Source organism: Homalodisca vitripennis, chromosome 6 (genome assembly GCF_021130785.1).
Source record: "Homalodisca vitripennis isolate AUS2020 chromosome 6, UT_GWSS_2.1, whole genome shotgun sequence".
Taxonomy (NCBI): Eukaryota; Metazoa; Arthropoda; class Insecta; order Hemiptera; family Cicadellidae; genus Homalodisca; species Homalodisca vitripennis.
This window is the reverse complement of record NC_060212.1, coordinates 13,176,235-13,202,696: the sequence shown is the minus strand read 5'-3', so window position 1 is coordinate 13,202,696 and position 26,462 is coordinate 13,176,235. Positions and strand designations below refer to the sequence as shown.

At 35.5% G+C, this 26,462-nt stretch overlaps 1 protein-coding gene across 1 annotated transcript; it reads left to right on the top strand.

The window, feature by feature from the left end:
• On the top strand, positions 1 to 26,377 carry LOC124364118 (irregular chiasm C-roughest protein-like). Its single transcript, XM_046819323.1, is given in 12 exon segments — positions 1 to 243; positions 1,284 to 1,516; positions 5,774 to 5,992; positions 9,007 to 9,090; positions 9,092 to 9,136; positions 9,138 to 9,261; positions 10,901 to 11,028; positions 14,848 to 15,120; positions 16,306 to 16,447; positions 17,002 to 17,115; positions 21,729 to 21,949; positions 25,010 to 26,377. Coding segments are annotated over 12 exon segments (2,139 nt in total). The 5' UTR covers positions 1 to 11; the 3' UTR covers positions 25,334 to 26,377.
• Positions 26,378 to 26,462: the final 85 nt, after the last annotated feature.

Below are 26,462 nucleotides of genomic sequence, written 5' to 3'. Positions count from 1 at the left end.
TCAGTGACAAAATGGTGCTAAGGTGGTTGGTAGCACTGCTACTGTGGGCGAGGGTGGAAGCCCTGCAAGAACAGAAGTTCGCGATGGAGCCCCAGGACCAGACAGCGGTAGTCGGCAGCAGAGTGACTCTTCCTTGCAGAGTCATCAACAAGTCAGGGCTGCTGCAGTGGACCAAGGACGGCTTCGGGCTGGGCAACCTCACCGGTTATGACCGATATTCAATAGTTGGCAGTACTGAAGAAGGTTTGTGTTTGGAATTAACAAAAAATTATAAAATGTGTTAATTACACATATAGCTGACAAAAAGATATTAAAAATTAATGAAATATTACAGAAATAATTAGTGTAAGGAGATTGAAACACCATTGGCATCGATACAATTAGGTACACTCTCTAAATCAAAATCTGTGTTTAAAATAAATAATAATCAATTTTGGAAATCCAAAACTTTGGAGTCCTGGCCATCTTTAGGTGGTAAAGGGATGAAATTTAGCATCTGAACATCCTGCGAGTACAATCATAACCTCAATGATTAAGATCATCGTTGTTTATATTAGTCGTAAAAAATAACACTTCATAAGAAAAACCTGTTCATACCTTTGTTTGAAGTTTGGTTTTGACGATAGAAGGATTTTTCCAGACTTTTCACCCACCGTTTCAGTGATATAAAAAATATGTAATACTAAGTTTCAAGATCTGTCAATCTGATCTCTTCCTAAGGTGAATAACTCAGGCAGTTGGTATTGCGTGTGACCTGCATTCTTTAGTTCAGTATGAATAATTAGTGCTTTGTTTATATTAAGTGCATGTTTATAGTATGCATAGGGTAAAACACCCCATCTTTGTTGTATGATTCCTAACTTATGGGTGTCACAATGCTCTTATTTTATCCTATATTGTAGTTAGTTTAGTTATACACCTGGAAAAGAGATCGGATTGTAGATCTCAAAACGTAGTGTTACCAATGTTATGTTTCACTAAATGATGGCAAATGTCCAAAAAATCCTGTTCTTATCAGATCTAATAACAAGCCTATACCTCATTAGTCATTAATCTCATTTCATTCAAATGTCTCCTAAAAGTCACCATCACAGGTTCACCATTTGATTGATTAAATAGCTGATTACCAACCAGGCCATTTGGTTAAAATTAGATTTATTTAGTTACACTTTAACTATGCATCAATGTTATAACTGTGAACGAATGAATAGAAATGAGCCTCAGTAAGTTGGTGGTGAATCATCATTCTTTTGTTACTTATTAAAACACAATACTTGCTCCAGGTGACTACTCGCTAGAAATCTACCCGGTAGTGTTGGACGATGATGCCATCTACAGCTGCCAAGCAAGTGCAGGACCCGATGGGGAGCTGCCTATCCGCTCCAGGGTCGCCAACCTTTCTGTGTTGGTCCCTCCTGAGCCACCTAGTATCATTCAGGGCAGCCACCTCCTCACCACCGAAGACAGAGAAATTGAACTGGAGTGCATCTCCATTGCTGGGAAACCACCAGCTGAGGTACAATTTTGCGTCAAAATAAACTTCACCAATAACACAATACTTGCTTTCATTTTGAATTTTCAGTGACCAGCTCCATAAGTTTTAAAAAATAATAACCTTTTCCTTTTTGTATAGATTTTTCATATTTTACCTCATATTTTTTCCTGATTTTGGTGCTTCTAGAAGTCATAAAAGAGGAAAACAGGAAAAAAAAAACTGAGAAAAAGATAATTTAGTTACAATTTTCTTATAGAAAAAACACATCAGGTGGAGCTATAACTATGAACCAGCTGCTGATTCCATTGGTAGCCAAGCAGAAGTTATTAGGTTTCGAACCCTTCCTCTCGATGTCTCGTATGGGGTCCCAAAAAATATAACTGAAGTTTCTCTGTAAAGTGAAATATGATTTGGTGCAGTAGCAACATTACTGGTCAAATAGCTGATTCATAACTGAAATAACTCACAATCATTGGTTTTTTTTCTGAGTTTGTTCTATGGTACCAAGGTGAAACCTCCTTTTTGAAAACCCCTAGCCGTAAGTTTCTTAGAAGAGAAATAACTTCTCCAAACTAGTCTTCCTTTGGCTTGCCTTTTCACTATGAGTCAGTTTTTTACTTTATTAGGAGTTTCGGTTTTGTAAGTGTTACCTTGTGCTTTGTAAGTGTCCAGATCAATTCAACTCAAATCCAATGTTCATGATATTCCTATTGTGGTACATTTACAGTGCAACAGTGAGAGTTGTACACAACTAGAACACTATGTTCCCAGTCCAGGTCCTCCTATTGTGGTACATTAGCAGTACAACAGTGAGAGTTGTACACAACTAGAACACTATGTTTCCCAGTCCAGGTCCTCCTATTGTGGTACATTAACAGTACAACAGTGAGAGTTGTACACGACTAGAACACTATGTTCCCAGTCCAGGTCCTCCTATTGTGGTACATTAACAGTACAACAGTGAGAGTTGTACACGACTAGAACACTATGTTTCCCAGTCCAGGTCCTCCTATTGTGGTACATTAAACAGTACAACAGTGAGTGTTGTACACAACTAGAACACTATGTTTCCCAGTCCAGGTCCTCCTATTGTGGTACATTAACAGTACAACAGTGAGAGTTTGTACACGACTAGAACACTATGTTTCCCAGTCCAGGTCCTCCTATTGTGGTACATTAACAGTACAACAGTGAGTGTTGTACACAACTAGAACACTATGTTTCCCAGTCCAGGTCCTCCTATTGTGGTACATTAACAGTACAACAGTGAGAGTTGTACACGACTAGAACACTATGTTCCCAGTCCAGGTCCTCCTATTGTGGTACATTAACAGTACAACAGTGAGAGTTGTACACAACTAGAACACTATGTTTCCCAGTCCAGATCCTCCTATTGTGGTACATTAACAGTACAACAGTGAGAGTTGTACACAACTAGAACACTATGTTCCCAGTCCAGGTCCTCCTATTGTGGTACATTTAACAGTACAACAGTGAGAGTTTGTACACAACTAGAACACTATGTTTCCCAGTTTCAGGTCCTCCTATTGTGGTACATTTACAGTACAAACAGTGAGAGTTGTACACAACTAGAACACTATGTTCCCAGTCCAGGTCCTCCTATTGTGGTACATTAACAGTACAACAGTGAGAGTTGTACACAACTAGAACACTATGTTTCCCAGTCCAGGTCCTCCTATTGTGGTACAACCAGAACACTATGTTCCCAGTCCAGGTCCTCCTATTGTGGTACATTAACAGTACAACAGTGAGAGTTGTACACAACTAGAACACTATGTTTCCCAGTCCAGGACCTCCTATTGTAGTACATTTAACAGTGCAACAGTGAGAGTTGTACACAACTAGAACACTATGTTTCCCAGTCCAGGTCCTCCTATTGTGGTACATTTACAAGTACAACAGTGAGAGTTGTACACAACTAGAACACTATGTTTCCCAGTCCAGGTCCTCCTATTGTGGTACATTTACAGTAACAACAGTGAGAGTTGTACACAACTAGAACACTATGTTTCCCAGTTCAGGTCCTCCTATTGTGGTACATTTACAGTAACAACAGTGAGAGTTTGTACACAACTAGAACACTATGTTCCCAGTTCAGGTCCTCCTATTGTGGTACATTTACAGTACAACAAGTGAGAGTTGTACACAACTAGAACACTATGTTCCCAGTTCCAGGTCCTCCTATTGTGGTACATTTACAGTGAAACAGTGAGAGTTGTACACAACTAGAACACTATGTTTCCCAGTACAGGTCCTCCTATTGTGGTACATTTACAGTGAAACAGTGAGAGTTGTACACAACTAGAACACTATGTTTTCCCAGTCCAGGTCCTCCTATTGTGGTACATTTACAGTACAACAGTGAGAGTTGTACACAACTAGAACACTATGTTCCCAGTTCAGGTCCTCCTATTGTGGTACATTTACAGTGAAACAGTGAGAGTTGTACACAACTAGAACACTATGTTTCCCAGTCCAGGTCCTCCTATTGTGGTACATTTACAGTGAAACAGTGAGAGTTGTACACAACTAGAACACTATGTTTCCCAGTCCCAGGTCCTCCTATTGTGGTACATTTACAGTACAACAGTGAGAGTTTGTACATAACTAGAACACTATGTTTTCCCAATCCAGGTCCTCCTATTGTGGTACATTTACAGTGCAACAGTGAGAGTTGTAACGCAACTAGAACACTATGTTTTCCCAGTCCCAGGTCCTCCTATTGTGGTACATTTACAGTGCAACAGTGAGTGTTGTACACAACTAGAACACTATGTTCCCAGTCCAGGTCCTCCTATTGTTCCCCCAGACAGGTCTAGAATTCATTGGAGTTCTACTAGAAAAATATTTATTTTACTAGCGAAACATCAAATTCTCCTAGTGAAATAGTGCAAACTTACGGACAATGGTATAGAGTTTAAATTTAAGATGTTTATTGTAGTTTGACTTTTAGATTAAGATATTCGTATATGCAATTAGTGCTACTGTTTGTCTACAAAGAGTGTAATCTCTTAAAATTAATGCCATTTATTAGAACATTTAATTCTTGTTTATGAAAATTCAACGCAAAAAGTATTTACTAATATCAGCGATAGATCTTCCTGTAATCTAATATGAACAAAACATTTTCAGTAAACCATTCTTTATTAATACTGAATCCTACAATTTTTTTGATAAGTGCTATTATGTTTGATTATTGAAGAAGAGAGAGAGGAGTACATTTTACTTTATTAAACACTGTAAATGTTAAAACAGAGAGAGGAGTAAGGCAGGGAAGCATATTGTTACCTTTCCTTTTCAATATTACAATGGATGAAATTATTCTAGAAGTACAAGGAAACAGAGGAGCAGAAGAACTTAAGACGATAGCATATGCGGATGACATAATGATATGGGAAAATAGGGAAGAAGAGTTAGAACGAGAGTTGAACAAATGGGCAAAAGTGGCGAAGAAATATGGTTTTGGAGATGAACATACAAAAATGTAAAATAATGAAAGTAGAGAGAAGGGAAGGAAATAACAAAGACGTGTTAGTTGAAGGAAAAAGACTTGAAAAGGTGAAGAATTTCTGTTATTTAGGAAGTATCATAACAGATAGGGGCACAATAAGAGAAGAGATAGGAAACAGAATATGGAAGAGTTGAAAGTTTTTCAATATGGTGAAGAAGATTGTGTGGAGTTGGAGCATTGGGAAAGAATCAAAAGTATTGATGTATAAATCTTATTTCCAACCAATTTTATTATATGGAGCAGAGACGTGGACGTGGACTAAAAATGATTTAAGCAGATTGCAAGCTGCAGAAATGAGATTTTTAAGAGGGATAGAGAAGACTACAAGAAGAGATAGAATAAGGAACAAAATAACCAGAGAAAGATTGAAGGTAGTTTCACTGCAAGAGACAATGGAAAGAAGAAGAATACAGTGGATGGGGCATGTGAAGAGGATGGGAGATAATAGAATGCCTAGAATAGCACTGGAGAAGGAGGAAAGAGGAAGAAGACCAAGAGGAAGACCGAGAGGAAGATGGGAGGACCAAGTGTGGAAAGACATAGAGAGAAGGGGACTACAGAAAATGCAGGTGGAGGAAGAGGAGACCTGGAATGACAGACAAAAGTGGAGGAGGCTGTGTACGACGACCCGTGATAACGGAAACGTTAGAAGAGGAAGGAAAAAGTTTTATTTCTCTTTCCACTCCTTATGTAGATACTATAACTGTGTTTTTTATTTCATGGATACAAAACTCTTTGTTACACAGATAACGTGGGTAGATGGTGTGGGGAACCTGTTACGAGATGATATAGAGTACCTTACGGAACTTCAGCCTGACCAGAAGACGTACACGGCAAGGTCAATATTGAAGCTGACGGCCAGGAAGGAACATCACAACACGACCTTCACGTGTCAGGCGCAGAACACAGCTGACAGGACGTACCGCAGCGCTCGGCTCAGGCTGGAAGTCAAATACGCTCCGAAGGTGACAATAAACAATTTCTTTACTTACATGATTATTGAGATTAGTAATGCATCATTTTGTCACATTAATGTTCAATAATTAAAAATGGTGTCTTCTGTCTATGTTCCTTTTTTCAGAAAATCATCCAATTAGTAGAAGTTTCTCTTAAATAGCCAATGGTGGGTTCTTTTGGCAATATGTTGAACAGATTAGCTCTAGCATATGTATCCGAAGATTTCTATTTATTAAATAAAAGGAAATCAGAATTCTGACTGGACTCCAGAGACTAGAGACCTGCAGAGATGCTTTTAACTCACTTGCAATCTTAATCTCTTTATACAAGGACCATGTACAGCTAATGGCGGAGTGCAACAGGTATAGCAGTTCTCGCAAGATGACCGAATCAAGCAAGGTCGAGTGTGGCTGTTGCTTGGATCGGTGACCACTGAACGTTCATGTTCTTGCAAGCAGCCCACCTGTCCGGTAGTTGGATGGCTTTGAAGTCAACTTTAAGCCTTTGATCTCCAGGTTGTGAGAGAGGGCTATAAAAGCCCTTTTTGCAGGAATAAAATGACATTCTTTACTTTACTTTTTTTATTTCACAAGGAGTTGGGAGTGACGTGGTAAAAAGGTCTAAGAGTTGGACTTTGGATCCAAGTTAAAAATAACGATGGTTCAAATTCTGTCTATGATCAGCCAGTGAGGGGGTCCAAGGAGTCCGGACACCCCCTAAATTTGCATTTTTTTCAATGACTTTTTTTGGAAACGATTATTATTTAAACAATTTAGGATTATTTGACATGTACTGCTGGAAGATCGTTCTCAACATATAAATGGGTCAAGAACGTTTTAAGGGACAAAATGGGGTCTTACTCTCTGTCCACTACGGGCAAATATCAGTTGTCTGGATCCCCCCAAATATTTTCCTGTCTACGTTCTTGAACCAAAGCACTTTTTATCAGCACCATCGACACCTCGTACTGTATCTCCTCTTATTCTGTTTGTAATATCCTCACACAGGCCAGTGGCCCATGAGGACAGGCAGAATAATGCTAATGCTAATAAAGTAGGAATTGACCTTGCTTTATTAAAAAAGTTGTAATGCATGCTGACGGACAAACATGGTAAGAGGCTGTGATATACACATGCACAACAGTTCCAGCACTCCGCTTAACATAATATGAGGAAACACCAACATATAAAGGTAATAAATTCTTCAGAGACCTAAGAACATCAAATGAAAAACTGAGGTCAAGGTACGACACCTGCCTTTCAACCAGGAGAGTTCCTTCAACATGAACAGACTATATCACATCAAAACTCTTATTTGGTACTTAACAAATAATTCCTAATTGACCTACACAATCAATAATTTTATTGTAAAACTGGCAGAACCTTTGTCCTTTGTAATAATGGATATTTAGATTGATTATGTTGACTTTTTTCACACAGACTAAGGTGACAAGGTGGTAGGACAGTTTGAGGCATGTCTTGTGTTATGGTTGTAAAGAAGATACTGTGTGGAGGATAACTTCTTGTATATAAAGTGTCAAGGTAGAATCTCAAGTTCAAGAAACGTAGCTCAGCAGCTCTCTTGGAATCCAAGATTAGAAGACTTCTAACAGCTCTATTTTGAATTTACAGTAGGGATCACCAGAGAGTGCAGTTGAGGGAGGAGCCTATTTGGAGCGTGACCTTGGAGCAGCCAATGAGGAGTAAGCGACGTTGCCGAACTTGTTCCTCGCTGTAACCGCAGCGCGCCGTGCCGGGCTGTTGGGGACCTGCTGAGTGGCAACATCGCGCTGGCCTATCCTTTCTATTGGTCGCCGCCAACTGCACTCTTTCGTGACTCCTACTGTAGCTCCAGTTCACCTTCCTTTTATTGCAGCATCTGGTATCTGACTGTTTCAGACTTGACTTCTGGAATTTGGAGTCATGTTCATCTGAATAGATCCAAAGCAAGTCGACGACTCAGAAGCTCGAAACGAAATATTTACATCGTTTGACATCAGAGAAACCTATAAATAGGTGTGATGGTAGTCTCATTGTCTCATCAGGTGCACATTTGAGTACACTACGATGTTTCTGACACTATCTCTAAGCACGGCGGAGCAACCGAGTTTTCTACACATAACATAGATAGCTGTGTTAAGTGTCAGACGAAGTCTCAGCCTTTGTTTTGTTTAGTTTTGAGCTTCTTCGTCTTTGACTTTCTTTGGATCTCTTCAGACGAACATGACTCCAGGTTCCAGGTGTCAAGCCTGATACAATGTCAGATACCAGATGCTGCAATAAAAGGAAGGTGAACTGGAGCTAAACTAAAAATTCAGTTGAATCAACCCTTTCTACCATAGCTAAGCTTTATTTTGTTGAATAAGGACTTTTTTTCCAAATTTTTGGAAGCTGTTTTCCCCTGAGAAGTTATGCCATATCTTCCAGCTGCCTCTGAAGTACATACTTACTTGACCCTACATATGAAGAAGGTTCCTGAACAGAGGTTGTCTTGCATACCTGGTCCACATGTGGTTTCCATGATAGACTGGTCTCAGTTATAATGCTGAGTTACTTTTATGTTCATTCTAGAGTAGAGTAGAGTTGCCAGCTATTCCTAAATCTGTGTTCTTGTTTTTAGTTTTGAATACTACCTGGACTATTTTTTCTTTGTTTAGGACTAACTGGTAGATAACATAGTATTTCAAGTCCAATTAAAGGCTCTTTCTGTGTTAATTATCAGTTGTTCTTTAAATGTTTCTACTACAAGTCTAATGATGGTGTCCCTAGTGTATTTGATCAATGGTCTCCGATGATGACAATTTTGACACCATTGTCCGTTATATATGTACTAGATTGAGGCAATAAATGAAAATGTTATTAACTGACTTATAATACAGGCTGAACAACACCTGAAATAAATAACAGCTACAGAAGTTTATAGCTTCAGACCAGCAAGTGCATACCTGTACTTATGGTTAGTACAGGACAGTGTATTGTATCCATTACTTCACAACTGAATCGGAATGAACTTTGATCACCAGGTGCGAGTGTACATAGTGGGGAACGGCTCCAGACTTGTGGAGGGGCAGGACGTCAGACTGATGTGTTCCGCCACGGCTAACCCTCCCCGACATCACCTACCGTTGGTTTGTCAACAACCAGCTGGTTGCTCGACGACCCTACCACGGAACTGGTGCTCAAGAACATCTCCCAGGCACACCACAAGTCCGTGGTCAGATGTGAGGTGCACAACTTGGTCGGCAAGAGCGAGGAGTCCGAGACCTTGGACGTTGGATGTAAGCAAAACCTTCCGTTCTTTTATTCTACACAGAAGCAATTCAGTAATCAGGGAATACGTGCAATACTTTCACATATCTAGGACTCCGAAATTTCTTTTTATGTACACATTTTTTACAATTTTTCATGATATATACATAGACTTTCGGTTGTATTTTATACCTTAAAAAACACTTGTTGATTTTTGTTGTTTCAATGATTTAACCATGCGCTGTAACAAAAATTGAGTTTTGTCAATCTGTACTTTCTATTTTAAACTACTATGACAGAGTAGTTATTTTATTTTCCATGAATTATTGTTGAATTCTGATCATTAATGGTTTGGAAGGATAACAAGATAAATGACATACTTTTTTTGTAAATAGTTTAAAATAATTTACAATGACACACATTTGCAATTCTATTTATCCTAAGCAAGTTTAACATTCTAAACTTGGTATTTTTATAAATTACAGCCTTATGAAAATGAAATCCAACAAGTCGCAGTAATCGTGTGCCAAACAATTATCTCCTGATTAACAATGCACAGTCACAAGAAGTCTTTATCCCATTAATAATGTATGAGGTTTTGAAAAGAACTGTATCATACAAGATTAAATACGACTCATTATCTAATGGCTGTAATTAAGATGCATACATTTTTTAACTTCAATATCTTTGCAGTGTTTCACCTTTTAGCAGAATTTCATTTATCTTTGTATAAATATTACAGTAATTCAGTAATTGTCTCGCATAGACTCAAACAAACAAATTAACTTTTTAATGTGGACTTAAATATTATGTTAGTTTGAGTAATAAAAATTAGACCATATCTAAAACTAACCAGATGCATCATAAAAATAATGTTTAGTAACTCAATTAATGCACCAACATGTTTCAGAAGAATTTTGTTAACTATTTTTTAATGATTCTTACAAATTTATTAGCTTGTGCAACATTTTAATATGCGTTTACTACACAAAGATAGAAGTATATTTACAAGTAGTACATAGGGACATATCAATCAATCAAGCTTTAATTGTTACTCACATTATTTTAACAATGTACGATAAAGGTCAAAAGATTTCAAATTAGGCTACATTATTTTTAGACATAGTCATGTAAACCTAAATATTCTTCTACACTGTAGATACAGTTCTGTAATAGTATTTTTTTAATACAATGCTTGAATAAGTTCAAAGATAGAACCTGAGTGTTACATGGTAAAATACCCAGATACTGATAGCTCTTCTGGGTCAAGCTGTATATACACCTATCATTGATTAGCCTATGTTTGTTCCTAGTGGTATGATTATATACAGCAGTATAATCCTGAAAAGTACCTATATTACTTTTCACAAACAACAAAACAGGTAAAATATACATAGATGGCAGTGTAAGAACTCCAAGTTTGATAAAATGTGGTTTACCATGTTCACGGGAAGGAATATTACAAATTATTCTGACAGCCTGTTTTTAAAAATAAAGAGTCTTGGCAAGATGGAGAGGGATATGGATTTAAAATTATTTACGCTATTACAAAGAATAAATTTATGATTCAAACAATTTTATCTTGATTTAAACGTAGGGTCATATATTTTTCTTCTCTGTGGTAACAGTAATTTCTTCAGAGTACCACCACAATATGATTGCTTGCAGATGGTCCGAGGTTCAGAATCAAGCCGTACAGTGTCCAGGCCGACGTCGGAGCATCAGTCACGCTCACGTGTGACGTGGACGGCAATCCTGCTCCCAACATTGTCTGGATACACGAGGACTCAGGCAGGGTGATTGCCTCTTTATTTCCTTTTCTGTGTTACTAACTCTACAGTCACTAACACATGTAGGATTTGCTGACATGTTATTAGCAAGCAATGTTTCAATTAGGCCTACTAAAAAATATTTACTAATACGTGTGCACTATTGGTGGCTCATGGGTAAGTATTAATTAAATCCACTAATAGCCATAATCACTTAAAATTTGTATGACTTTTAATTACATCAGGCGTGTCACATCAGGTACTTTTTTTAAGTTTTGGAAATGTTTCCCCTTGAAAAGAATTAAAATATTCTGTTAAATTCAAAACAGTGTAATACAGGATAACAGGTTTTTGGACATTTGCCACAGTTACGGTTACAAAAGTTAAGTTTCAAGGTTTAGAATCTATCCTCTTCTTCAGGTGGGAGAGGTATCAGTGCATACAAAAATAAAGAACAGAAAGAAGAAAAGAAGGGAAAGAAAAGGCATTTTCATACGTGTCGGGGTGATGTGTGATTGTGTTTCTCGTACTCTTGACTTGCATTCTTTGCAGTGACCATGCCTGGACTAGACTCTGAACAGCTTTTGGGTATGTTTGAAAATGCAGAAGGTTACTTGCCTTCATATAATTGTGATACAACTTGCAATACGAATGGTGAAGCTCAGGTTACATCTCTGTGTATTAACAGTAGATGAATATGTATATATGAAAATGTTTAATTTAAAGCTAATAGATAAAAAGCCATTATGTTTATTTCACAATGTCAATATTATTAAGGACTCAGCAGGGCCTTGTCCGTCTGTCTGTCTGTCCATCTGTGCGATTTTTTTAGACTTAAACAGGAATTCTGTTGATTTTTATTTTAAAAGATCAAAGAGCAGTCTGTCTATCTATCCATCAGAAATTCCACAGTAATTCTTGGCTCTTCACGTGGTTGGTCCAATACAAGTAGTCTTATGTAATTTAACCAACAAGAAGCTTAGAAATTGCATGAAGTACTAAAAGGATCTTTGTGCTGCTTCCGGAGTGGCAGCATATTCAGGATGGGTAAGGTTGAGAGTAGGGGCTGCCTCCTGTCGAGATCCACTAGAAAGAATTTAGGGCATTAATCTCAAGTCATGTCCACTCGGAAGAAGTGGAAGCCAGCTCTGAACCAATCTCTCCAGTCAAAGCAGGCAGGGGGTGACACACCCTTCTGTCTAGACTGGAAGACCCTTTGACACTTAGGAAACCCCACCAACTCCAATAGTCATCTCCCGCAGTAGACTAGATCTATCAAACTACCCTTGCATCCCAGAATCTCGATATTTGTGGTTAGTGATGTGCCGCTCCTGGACATCCTTAAGTTGCTTAAATGTAAGTGACATATCGGTTTTTGCTGTCCCCAATGTGGGTTCAACTGTAAGGTATAAACTGGTTAGAAGTGAACCCTCTTGAGTTTGGCAGTGCTGTTAGGTTTTCTCTTTATCTCTATTATAATTTGTTTTGTCTTATTTCATCTTATGTTGTCTTAACATAATAAATGTCTCACTATTAACAATTTTGAAAATAACTTAATTAGATTTAATGTCACATCGAACCTAAGTTGAATGTAAGTTATTAAAATATAAATAAGAACTTAGTTTCCTGGTTGATGTACTGAATGAAGCTGACTGATAAACAGAATCAGTTTCAACGGTGAGGGATGTAGAGTGGGTTAACTGTAAAATTAAGTATTAAAATTCAACATATATTAACTGTAGCATTTGGAAGTATCATGTAATTTCAGACAGATTGTCACAATAATTAACATAACGTTGGTACAATATAAAAAAAATGAAATAATTAAAATTCAGTTCTGTCACAGTTTATAATTAAATATTTGTCAGTGGTTAAAAAGCTTTGACAGTGAAACAGATGTTTAGTTTCTTCTTCAGACTTGTTACTAGGGCATTGAAGAATCCTGCTTCAGTATAGAATGCCAGAATGTAATACCATGGACAAATATGAGTATCTTGTGCAGTAATGATGCTTATGTTTAAATCTTGGTAAGTTTTCCTGTACGCTTACAAAATATATATATATATAAAATCTCTTGGTATAGTTCCAGATAATATGCTTATACCACCCTTTTGTACAATTAATACTCTCCCCTCAAACCACTATTACATAGCTCACACATTAAAACAAAGCATAATATGCTAATTTAACTGGGACCAAATTGGAAATCGTTCTTGTTATTCTCATTATAACAAATTCCACATGAATAATCCTAGACAAGCAGTCATATAAAATAAAACTAAGATGTTCTGTTGGGGACACTTGTTGTAGATCTGGCAATGCCGTTAGTTTTCTCTTATATCATTGAAACTATTTTGTTTTTATACTAGTAGTATTCCTGAGCAATGTTCATGGGTATCAAACTTTTAATTTTCAATAAAACAGTATCATCAGCAAACATTCTGTCTGACTGAAGTCTTGAATATATATTGAAAGATAAGGATGAAGAACATAAACAAGACTGGTCCTAGGACAGAGCCTTCGGGAACACCTCTCTCAGATATAACTCAATTCTTGTTCCTCCATTGTGGTTTACCTTAATTCACTATGCTGCCACACTGGTCACTTCCAAAGCTTTACAGAATTAAGTCATATCCTAAACAGAAGTTAGAAGCTTTGCTCATGCCCTAAAATATACTGGAAACAGCGTTTCCCATATCTAGATCATTTATTATGATTCTACAAGTGCTGTGTTTGTAGATCTGGTACTTATGATGGATGACAGATCCTGATAGCAAAGATCTGATGAATGCTAAGAATCACATTTACCATACAGTAATATTGTCAGGGCTAGAAAGTTAATAAGGTCATAAATTACTTTATTTATTCCATATTTCTCTGTGGATGCCTATGGTGAATTTTCTACTCATATTTATGTCTATAAACTGTGTTAGTCATATGCGTTGCTTTTCTGTGAGATGCACTTCAACACACCTATCTAAAAGATCTCTACGTCCCGCCTTTATGTCATTTTCCAATAGAACCAATTTTTGCCGTTTTGAATTTGTCAGCTTCACTTAATAGCTATTGTGCACTCAAGGGAGAAATATCTTAGTGCAGTAAACATTTTTATACACAAATTAACAGGATTTTTGAAATGTACAAAACACATCACACCACTGTATACTTCTCAGAAATTCAACTCGCTAATAAAGTTTTAAAAACTGTACAAAAATATACAAATTACTGGAATTTGGAATTAAATGCACTGCAATCTAAATTTTTTGCCCAACCATAGGCAGAATTGAGAATTACGTCTTATTCCCAAAGCAGTGTTGTCAATAATAATTCCGTACAACTTATTGCATTTGTTTGTTAAAAACATGAAAAAGCCTTTGTCACAACAAATTGTGTGTATAATCTGTGGTTGGTTGGAGACCAAAATAAAATTATTAAAGACTCAGGAATGTGTATCTCCTACCAAAATTTAATACCCAACAGAACTCGTGTTACTGTGCTTGGCTTTACTCAGTATATCAGCTGTGAAAAGAGAATTCCTTGTTATATTTGAGTTACATTGTATTTTCAAATAGCACAGTAGTTGACTTTAGTGAGATTTAAACTCACATCACTTTGATGTACTATAATAGTTTCAACTGTCAAAAAAGTTTAATAATCAAAATAAAGCAGGTTTCTCTTACATTAGCTACTATACATTTTTCTCTTCCCATTGTTAGCATCCCTTCTGTCAAGTTCCCCATTTCCTTCCTCCCCTTTTGTTATATTCTGTCTCTTCTCTGCTCCTGTCTAAGCGATTGTGTTGTTCTCCAACAGCGAGGCAATGTACTAACGTTAACGTGGGAACAGGTGGTGAGCACGTCCCCCAACCTCACTGTGAACGTCGCTCCCGACACGGCGGGCCGCTACTTCTGCAGAGCCACCGTCCCGGGGTTCCCTGACGTCCGGGCTGAGGCCACCATCTACATGAAGGGTCCACCTACCATAGTATCGCATAGGACACAGTATGGCATCCCAGGAGACAATATCAGGCTGGAATGCTCTGCCTTCTCCATCCCCACTCCGCAGAAGGTTGTCTGGAGTTTCAAGGGTGAAGATGTTGGCTCGGATCTGGCTTATTCTGTAAGTTACTGTCTTCTGATGAATACAACCATCGTATTGTACGTACTAAACATATCACAACACGTAATGGAAACAATCTATTACGTTCATCTTGATGTTTTGAAGATTGTTTATTTTAATCTAATTTTTTTTAAAGTTATTAAACAGTGATGTTTTAGAGATATTTTGTTCTTTTCAAAAAGAAGACTGAACTAAACCGAGAGCAGGCCAGACCAATTGATTACACAGATTGAAATGGAGCCATATGGGCGTAAGCCAAATTTAGGCCTCATCTGAAGTAATGTAAAAAACAATCCCAGATTAGATCCTTAAAGAGTAGAGGAGGTTTCAGTGAGTTACCCGCCTAGAGGAGTACCACACTACAGCTGGCCACCTGTGTGCATAAAGCAGTTTTCCCCCTCTACCTCAAAGAAAACATGTATCAGTGACCAATAAATAGAACACAGTTTGAATTCTCAAAAAGATTTTTTTTACCAAACCTCATTAGAACTTGTTATAAGAATTAGATGCAGCAGCATTGTTTTGTTTGCTGTGCAGTACTCTTTTAACCCCGAAATTTCAAGACGTTGATGTCTTATGATTAAACATAAAAGAATTTTTAGTGCCTAGGAACAGTGGCATTGTCACCTAGAGTATATAGAATTAAACCTTTTAGTATGTATTAAAAGAATATGAGTACATGACATTCAACACTGTGTGCTATGAAATGAGCTAACATAATACAGAAATGCTAATTACAAAATATTGCACAATGTACTAAACATTTTGTTCTGAGCAAATTCTGACAGTAGTAACGAAAAGCACCATTCCATTCAGATGATAAAAATTAGGATGTATACTTCAAAATTCAGAAAGGATTTTATAGCCTAGAGCAAAAGATTTAGCACGTACTGTGTACACATTGGTCGTTAGTAATGATCAATCCTCATATTGATTCAATGTCTTTTCCTTTGTAAAGTTAAAGGCAAATTTATAAAACCAGCCAATCAGTCAGTACATTAATTAAGTTATAAGAGTCCAACATTTAGGAATAAACAAAAAATTTAACAACAAAACTATAATCCATTGACGAGTTGTGAATCTGAAGGAATGGTAATATCCCAATACCCGATATTTGCATGAATTTCCCTTTAATTTTCCGTTGAGTAACTATAACCTAACTCATTACTAAATTCTTATCCACAGGTGCTGGAGGACCAGATAACAGAAGGGATCAAGAGCACTCTAATCATCCGGGACTCAAGACAAGAGCATTTCGGGATCTACAACTGCACTGTGTCCAACCCTTACGGCAGCGACATCGTCGAGATCACTCTCAAGGCCCAAAGTAATTATTAAATGAATAAGAATTTGCAGAAAGAGGTCCTTTAGAGAGTTATAACAAAAACTCTGTTTTAATGCAGTCCAGAGTTGTAGGCTTGCTGACATGGTTAAAATGTGCATGTAATTGTCTTGATAATTCCCCTTGGATATTAAGAATCATTTTATTTCATGTTTAAGTGCTGTTCTTTCCCAGGAGGGTTCAATTTTGGTTTATATCATCGTGTTGAGTCTACACTGCCTAGCTACGCACCAAGTTTGACTTCAAAATGTGTTACAAAAAATGAGTTTCCATAAAAAATGTTTTGTCTTGATCCTGAAAAACTTTACATTTTTTCAATTTCCAACCGACCACGAAGTGTTATGAATGCTGTTGATTTTGTAATTCCTTAAATTTAAGAACAGTAACATTAAGAAAACAAATAAAAAACCCAACACATTTTAGAAAATATTGTAAAAAATAGTTTTTGTTAATATAATATTTAGAAAAATATATCATCGATTGATATTTCAGCATTGTGAGTAACAATAATAAATCTTTTTTTTACTTTTTTGTTTTAGAAAGTTTCCCTCTACATTCCACCCTCATCGGAGTTATGGGAGGTATTGTGGTGTTCGTAGCAGTGACCACTGTACTCATTCTCTGTCAGCGGACCAGAGTTGCAAAGCCACAAGGTACGTTACGTTTCTTGTTTCCACACAAACGTTATGTTATCCGACTATAACGTTGCGTGCTTAACACAATTATTGTACACTTCTATCAGGTACACGTTGGTAAATTATGGAACTTAAATCATTGAATAACTTTTCTAGTCATAAATAACACGGTTAGTGAGTGATATTTTATTCTTTTGGTTTTTTTAATACCCTGAATCAGTTAGTGTGATGATGTCAATGTTTTTCTTCTCTAAAATACAAATGTTTCAATAAAAATAATTATTTATTAACAATACAACATGATAATAGTATATTTCAATATTGTACAGTATAATATAATAATATCCCGACACAGTTTTGATTTTCCAATTATCCAGACATAATAAAAATCAATAATCATCTTAGAACCAATAAAATGTTTAGTAGACCACAGCACAGAATAAACGCTGATCCCCAAACATGCTCGTACATTCATAATTTATGAATTTTATTTTACTAACATGCAAATTTGTCTTTTCTCATTAGTACCCTACTAGCAAAACTGTGTCAATTTGTATTGGCTATTTTTTACATATATCCGCATCACATTTAATAATAATAATACTCTAATTTTTTCTTGAATTAATGTATTTACATGTTAAATTAATAAGTTAAACAATAATGATACAGTATTTAATAAAATTAAGAATTAGGGAATTATAAGACACCTCAGCACAAGCTTACTTATCAAGTTATAAATATTGTAGGAGAGACAAGGGACGTCAGAATAAAATTAATTCTATTCATGATACAAGCTGGTAAATTGCATACTTATCTAAATTAATAAATACGTATAGCTGATAGAACAGTGCAAATTCCATCTTACCTTAGGCCTTAACCTTTAAGCCTTTGGTCCTCCGGTTAACTTTCAGAGAAGACTTCTTAGCCCCCAACCTCACCTGGTAAAATAAGACATCCTTTACATTTACTTTTTTTAAGGGATTTTGTCACAGATAGGTTTTTTATTTGTAACCTGACTCCTATTTTGTTCTGTTAGTACTTAAAATTGGCTATATAAAAATACGGGTTTTGTACGTACTTATATTGTTTACTTCGTAGATGCTCTCTTACAAAGTACGTACCTAAGACATTTTCTTTTTTTTTTTTAATGAAATTTTTATGAAATATTCCCACTAAGTACATACAATTGACAAATATACTTAAAATTTGCAGGAATTAAAATATATTTTCCGCTTCATATTAAAAACTTTGCCACAATAATACTAATTGTCTTATTTCAAGATAAAATAATACTGCTAAGTTTGGCCAAAGAAAATAAAAATGAATACTGATTATGTTAGTAACTGAGAGTGGTGATATTAGAACCGATGAGGGAACAAGGCACGAGCTGGAAGTGTGAGAGCATGCTCATGTGCCACGTGTGTACGCACTGTACACATACCAACCACCAAGAGACAACAATGGCGTTGTACACGTACCACAAGCACACACTCCACACTTCACAACTTGCACCATGGTCGGATATTGTTGTGAAATTCTCAGCTCAAATGTAACTTGTTTAACTCTAGATCTGGTGCCACAGCAAAAGTTCAAAATGGTTATCCTGTTTCAGCAGTTTGCAAGCATGTTTAATACTCGTATGTTTTACCTGTCTAGTTTATTGTCAGGAATTGTACTGTATATTATAAATGATAATGTAAGAAATTGTAAATAATAGAAAAACATTATTTCTAAATTTAAACTCCCCTATTGATATCACAATTTCTTAAGGAACTAATATAAGTATATAGTTATTTAGTAATGAGTGGGATATTTTTAGCAACAATAATTTCATAGAAAAATTCATAAACCACAAATAATACCTATACATACAATATATTTATTGTGTTTCTGTAGAAAGAACTGTATAATTCTTCAAAAATGTTTTTGTATAGATAGTACATTTTGTTTTTAAGAACAAAATTATTTTGTTCTAGTATTCCCTTTTTAATTTTTATTTGAAGACGCATAATAACTTTTGTTGCAGAAACTAACATTTCCGTACTAGAAAAATTACAGTAGAAGCAGTTAGATTGGTGGAGTGAGAAAGCAAAACCTATTTTTTGTGTTGTTATAAGTAACCCGGTATTCACAGTTTCGAAAACTATCAAACCAAATATAAAATTCTATTCACATTCAATGCTAGTGAAACTTAAAAAAAAAATATGAATTAAAAATATGTACACTGTTCATTCAAACGTGAATTGGTGCGCAAAACCTATTGATTTTGACACATTGGAATCTTATCTTTACATTGGTACCAAAAAACACTGCATTACTCAGTTATAAAAGTTGTCTTATTACCAACACTGAACTTGTCCCATGTGATGTCACATGATGTACATGTGTCTATGTTGTCACACAGATTAAGAGAGTAATATGGTTACATGTAATTGTGCCCACACCATATCTAGGGTTCATTCCTATTATGTTTTCTTGATATACCTCATACATATTCCGTTTTTGAATAAAATCATTAGTTTATAGTGTGACTTAGTTTTTACTTTGAAGTAATTTTTTTAACTTTTCCCAAAAATTGATTAAATTATTTCCTTTTTTGAAATAGCATACGAAAACATTACACGAAGCAAATAATGAATTTAATTAACATCAACATCTTCCGATTCACAACGCATTGAAACATCTTTTGCAAAATTAATTTCTTGAAATATTTCAACGTCGTTGTAGAAAGGCACCTTCAGTTAATATATGTTAAGCTGAAACTGCCAATAATCACTAATCATCTGTATAGGTGATTTGGAGCGGCAGGGCTTTATCATAATTGAAATCTTTGGAACCATGGGGGTGCCGATGGCCGAGCGGTCTGAGACGTTGGACTTTGGGTCTGAGTTAGAGATAGCGCAGGTTCAAATCCTGTCTGTGACCGTTGCACTTTCTATCTAGTACAATCAACCTTGTACTGTATCGACTCTCCCCTTTATTCTGTTTGATAAGATCCTCGCATAGGCCAGTGGCCCATGAGGACGGACAGAATAAGGCCTAAAAGGGAATCAGCCTCTCCTTTTTATCTAAAAAAAAAAAATGGCTGAAGCTTAACCAGCCACAACCAGTTATTAAGGTTAATATAGCTTCCGTATCACAGGTTGCAAACTTTTAGACAATTTCACACTATCTTTTTTGTTGAAATTATTTTCGTCCTTGATTTTCTCTTATTACCCTTGGATAATAATAGGGAATTAAGCAAGTACTTTTGTTTTCTTGAATTCTACCATATATTTAGTTTTGAAACTGTGTTCTGCCATGGTTAAGATTTTCTATTAAAAAATCAATACCTAAATATGTTTCTTTGCATTTTTTAAAAGTTGATTATTGGCTACTTGAGAATAGTTTGTATACAAGACAAAGATTCTCAATTTTTGAATGTTTCAGCAGGGGTACCACAAGGTTCAGTACTGGGACCCTTTCTTTTTTTAATTTTTGTTAATGATTTTAGTTATAATGTTTCATCTTTTTCTGTTCTATATGCAGATGATACAACCATTACTAACTCTGGTTTGGATATTTTAGATGTGAAAATTCAACTTAAACATTCATTAAAACAAGCAAAACAATGGTTTCTAGCTAATGATCTGTTAATAAATGATACTAAGACTGAACAAATAATATTTACTTTAAAGAACCATTTATCGGATGTAGACTATGACTTGTTCAAACCTGTAAAATTGCTTGGTATTCATTTAGACAGCAAACTCTGTTGGGACGAACATGTTAATCATCTCTGTAAAAAACTGTCCAGAGTTACTTATCTTTTAAGAAAATTGAAGGATTGCGTGAATCTGGATGTTCTTGTCATGATATACTTTGGCCTTTTTCATGCACATCTGAGCTATGGTATACGTCTTTGGGGTGGTTCTAGTTCAGCAAAAAGAGCCTTTATTTGGCAGAAGAAGGCTCTTAGAATAATAAACGGACTAGCCATGTCGGCTTCATGTAGAAACACTTTTCAACAACTTAATATTATGACTCTTGCATGTATCTACATTAGCTGTAACCTGATTTATGTTAAGAAAAACATTAGTAATTTTAATCAAGCAAATTCAATACATGATTACAATACTAGACAAAAGAAAGATCTTGTTAAACCTAATGTTAGGCTTAATAAGTGTTTAGATAGTTTTAAGTATCAACAAATCTTGTTATACAATAAACTGCCGATGTCCATCAGGTCACTTCCTTGTAATAAATTTGGTTGTACTATTGCTAAGTGGCTTAAGAAGAAAGCATTTTATACTGCAGAAGAGTATATGAACTGTGATATGTTGGACTTGACACCTTAATTTTGTTTATAACTTCTTGACGATGCCTATTGTGACTTGTTTACTTAATGGAAAATAAAGTTCTTGATTCTTGATACTAGAAAGAAAAAAATAGATTTTGATTCAAATTAAAAATTTATTTATGAACCAAACATTATATAAACGTTGCAGACAAAATTTTAAAAGTATGTTAATTTATTTTAGTTGTATGCATTCATGATTTTAAATACACGTTTGGCACTGCCAAAATCTCTTTATCTTTCTCTCTACCTCTTGCTGTTAATGTGATGACACAAATGGGAATGTTTGCTGCAGTTGAGAAGGCCGAGGAAGTAAAGCAACCGAAGGAGAATGACCTGGCGTCGAACATCTCAGACCTGAAGTTGGAGCTTGAGTACAGTGGGAGCGAGTCAGGCAGTGAGAGTGCAGGGCCCCGAGCAGGCCTGCCACTCGCTGGACCTGTACCACTGGACACTCGCTACTCACACTGCTACACCCCCTCAGAGCTCTCCGACAGCTTTCCACCTCAACAACTAGTGAGTTTCTGGGAGTACTTGCTTATAGTTTCTGATAAATACAGGGAGTGTATAATCAATAGTTTCTGGTAAATACAGGCAGTGTATAATCAATATTTTTCTGGTAAATACAGGAGTGTGTAATCAATAATCTCTGGTAAATACAGGGAGTGTGTAATCAATAATCTCTGGTAAATACAGGCAGTGTATAATCAATACTTTCTGGTAAATCCAGGGAGTGTGTAATTAATAATTTCTGGTAAATACAGGGAGTGTGTAATAAATAGTTTCTGGTAAATACAGGCAGTGTATAATCAATATTTTCTGGTAAATACAGGCAGTGTGTAATCAATAGTTTCTGGTAAATACAGGGAGTGTGTAACCAATAATCTCTGGTAAATACAGGCAGTGTATAATCAGTACTTTCTGGTAAATCCAGGGAGTGTGTAATTAATAATTTCTGGTAAATACAGGGAGTGTGTAATAAATAGTTTCTGGTAAATACAGGCAGTGTATAATCAATAGTTTCTGGTAAATACAAGAAGTGTGTAATCAATAACTTCTGGTAAATACAGGCAGTGTATAATAAATAGTTTCTGGTAAATATAGTGAGTGTATAATCAATTGTTTCTGGTAAATACGGGAGTGAATAATCAAAAGCAATTTACTCTCTGGAATGTATTATAGAGATAAAAATAAGAATACTGCTTTGTTAATTATTCAGAAAATGCACCCCCTTCGGGTGTATGGACCCTTTACAATTTTTTAACAGTAGGTCTGCACTATTAGTCACATAGTATCTAATTAGGGTTTCCTCTTTATTACAACAGCTCCTTGGTGTTATAGTTATAATATCACAACAGCATTCAATTATGTTGAAGAAATGTTCTGGAGGATGCACATCATCGTATTTGCACAATACTTTCGTTATTTTGTATACATCTTAGTAAAAAGTTTCAATTTTATAATTCTTAATGAAGAGTCAAACACTTAACAACATCTTTTTGAAATTCTCTAGTTTTCTTGGAAAGCCAATTTTTTCCCACACACACTACCTTGAACTCTCTGAACACATATAATAATATTGTTTAAACATTGAATTAGTTTTTCTTGACTAACTTATAATATAAATACCTGCTTTGTAACCATTAAATATTAAAAATCAAATCAAGTTTGCTTACAAATCAGTGGCTTAGTTTTATGAGGCAATGACCATGAGTTACTCACTCATAATGTTAAATTGTCTAGGACATTTAAACCCACCTGAATTTTATCATCAAGTATATTTTGATAGGCACAACCATCATCATCCGACCATCTCAATTGTGGTAGTAGCTGACTATGCAATACATCTAAATCGTGGTTGTATCAGTAATACATCTCAATCTTGGTTGTAGCAGTAATACATCTCAATCGTGGTAGAAATTCTAATATATCTAAATCATGGTTGTATCGTTAACACATCTCAATTATGGTTGTAGCAGTAATACATCTCAATCTCGGTTGTAGCGGTAATACATCTCAATCTTGGTTGTAGCAGTAATACATCTCAATCGTGGTAGAAATTCTAATATATCTAAATCGTGGTTGTATCGTTAACACATCTCAATTATGGTTGTAGCAGTAATACATCTCAATCTCGGTTGTAGCGGTAATACATCTCAATCTTGGTTGTAGCGGTAATACATCTCAATCGTGGTAGAAATTCTAATATATCTAAATCGTGGTTGTATCGTTAACACATCTCAATCATGGTTGTAGTGGTAATACATCTCAATCTTGGTTGTAGCGGTAATACATCGTGGTAGAAATTCTAATATATCTAAATCGTGGTTGTATCGTTAACACATCTCAATCATGGTTGTAGCAGTAATACATCTCAATCATGGTAGAAATTCTAATATATCTAAATCGTGGTTGTATCGTTAACACATCTCAATCATGATTGTAGCAGTAATACATCTCAATCGTGGTAGAAATTCTAATATATCTAAATCGTGGTTGTATCGTTAACACATCTCAATCATGGTTGTAGCAGTAATACATCTCAATCGTGGTAGAAATTCTAATATATCTAAATCGTGGTTGTAGAGGTAATACATCTCAACCATGGTAGTAGCGATAATGCATCTCAATCATGGTTGTATCGGTAATACATCTCAATCATGGTTATAGAGGTAATACATCTCGTTCGTGGTTGTAGCATTAATACTTCTCTTATCCCTCTTAACACCTCTGAACGTCAAATTTACTTTTATCGATAGATGATCTGATCCAGTGGGACAAACAATTCAAAATCTTGCAATATGCTCAAACATTTCAGAACACGCAGCTAGAGCAATGAACCTCTGTTTTAATTAATAAAAGTAAATTCACCATTCTTATCACTGTGAGATCTCCAAATTAATATAATAATCCTTATTTTTTGTACAACATAGCAAAAATGATCACATTTAAAAAATTAATAATAATGCTTAGTAAAAAATTTAAGTTAATTTCATAATCGTACTTAGCATCATAAAATATAGTACATTTCAAAGGAGCATTACTCTTAAAAAATCTTGTAAACTTCATGAATGATTTTCTGTCAGCATCTGAATAATTTTGCACTATTAAAGACCTAGAAACTCAAATTTTGTGTTATTTAACTAAATAGGTACCATACTTGATACCTGAAAAATATAACTCAATCTTTCATAGGCTCTAGATCTTGCCGATTTTTTATATTTAATGGTCTTATTTATTTAATCTACAGAATACTCAAAGAAAACTTCATAAGTTCACTTCCTCAAACTCAAAGAATGTCAGTGACCAATTACAAATAAAATTCTAAACTATATAATTAAAAAAACAATTTTACTTTAGCTAAAATTAAAAACACCTTAATAGAGATTACTTAATTGCATGTTTATTAAGGAGCCTCAGAACAATTAAGTACATAAAATTTAGATTTTGAATAAAAGTTAATACTTAAAAGTATGTTCTCTTCATCTGACAAAGAGGATAGATTTCCATCCTCAAAATGTTGTGCAATATATTTTGTAACACATTACGATGACAAATGTTTTGCTGTTTTGACAGAACGGACAACACAACGATGGCTATGTACCGTACGTGGACTACGCAAGAGACTACAACCCTCCAGTGCCCCTCCCAGCAGGGGTTTCTCCCGTCCCGCCAGCAATCCCCGAGACTACAGAAGTGGACCCTAGGTACTCCGCAGTGTACGGCAACCCCTACCTGAGACACACGGTCAGTCCTCAGCTGCCGCCCCCTCCCAACCCCCAGTCCGCCCTGCCCCCACCCCCCTACAGCATCCTCAGGAACAGTGCGACCCCCCAGACAAGACCTGCAATACGACCGACCCCTCAGACGAACAAACCCACCCTAGCGACACACGTATAATACAACTAGAACTGACCACCAAGTTCCATGCTTTTACCAAAACGAGTTAAGAGTTGCTGAAATTCCTATGGTAGTTTAGTCTAATATTATAGGCGACGTTACGAAGACTGAAATCTGTAGTTTTTTTAATACAATGACAAAATGCGAGACTTCACCAAGGTCTGTTTTGTTATCACTAAGATTTACAGTTAGTTTCTGTGTAGGTTAGTCATCTAGAAAGTTTTCTAACGTATTTTTTATACTACTACAAAACGTATGCTCAGTTAGAAAAGTGTTTACTTTTAGGGAATGTGATAGCTTGTAACTTATTACTGTACAGATTAAAGCACTAAAATTGAAGCCAAAGCTTTCTTACATATAGTTAACATGCAATCTTATTTCTGAAAGGGTCTACATGTAGTAAAGTTCAATATAGACCAATATCAGTTTTGTCTAACAAAACCAGTAATGTTGAACTACGAAAACAAGAAAAACTAAGTATTGTATAAATATGTGCTGAAATAGAAAAACACAATATGGCATCAACATTGTTTCTGTATATATAAAATTTAGTTCCTGAAAATATCATGAATCTTCTATGGTTATGCATGTACATAATTAATTTCGCTTCCAAGAATTAAATATTATCTATAAATTCTCTTCATAGATAAAGTACTAATGTAATTTAATTACAATGTAACCCTACAAGTGTCTTTAAATGTGAGTATGTTCCTGATAACAAAACACTAATAGAGGTCAAGTGGATATGTTATTTGTTACATATAAAATATGAACCAAAGTGTACTTAATGCGCCGTCTAAAGGTGAGGTAACTTATATGTAGTGAACGCTAGGAAGCTGATAAACTGTCAGTTCTCTCTTCTTAAGTTGTTATTAGTTTTTTAAGAAATATAAGTTGTATAGAGCACATTAATACAACACAAATACCATTCATTGTTTATGTATAGTTTGTTGTCTACCAATGCTGCATTTACATTCTTTATGTATGTTTTACAACTGTAATCTTGTAATTTCATTCTGAAGATTAAATCTATATAAATTTCTATTTCTTTGTTTTATTTCTTGCGCCTTTACCTTTAGCTGCACAAAATGCTGGTCTTTAACCTTAAAATAGAATTTGTCGAATGAAA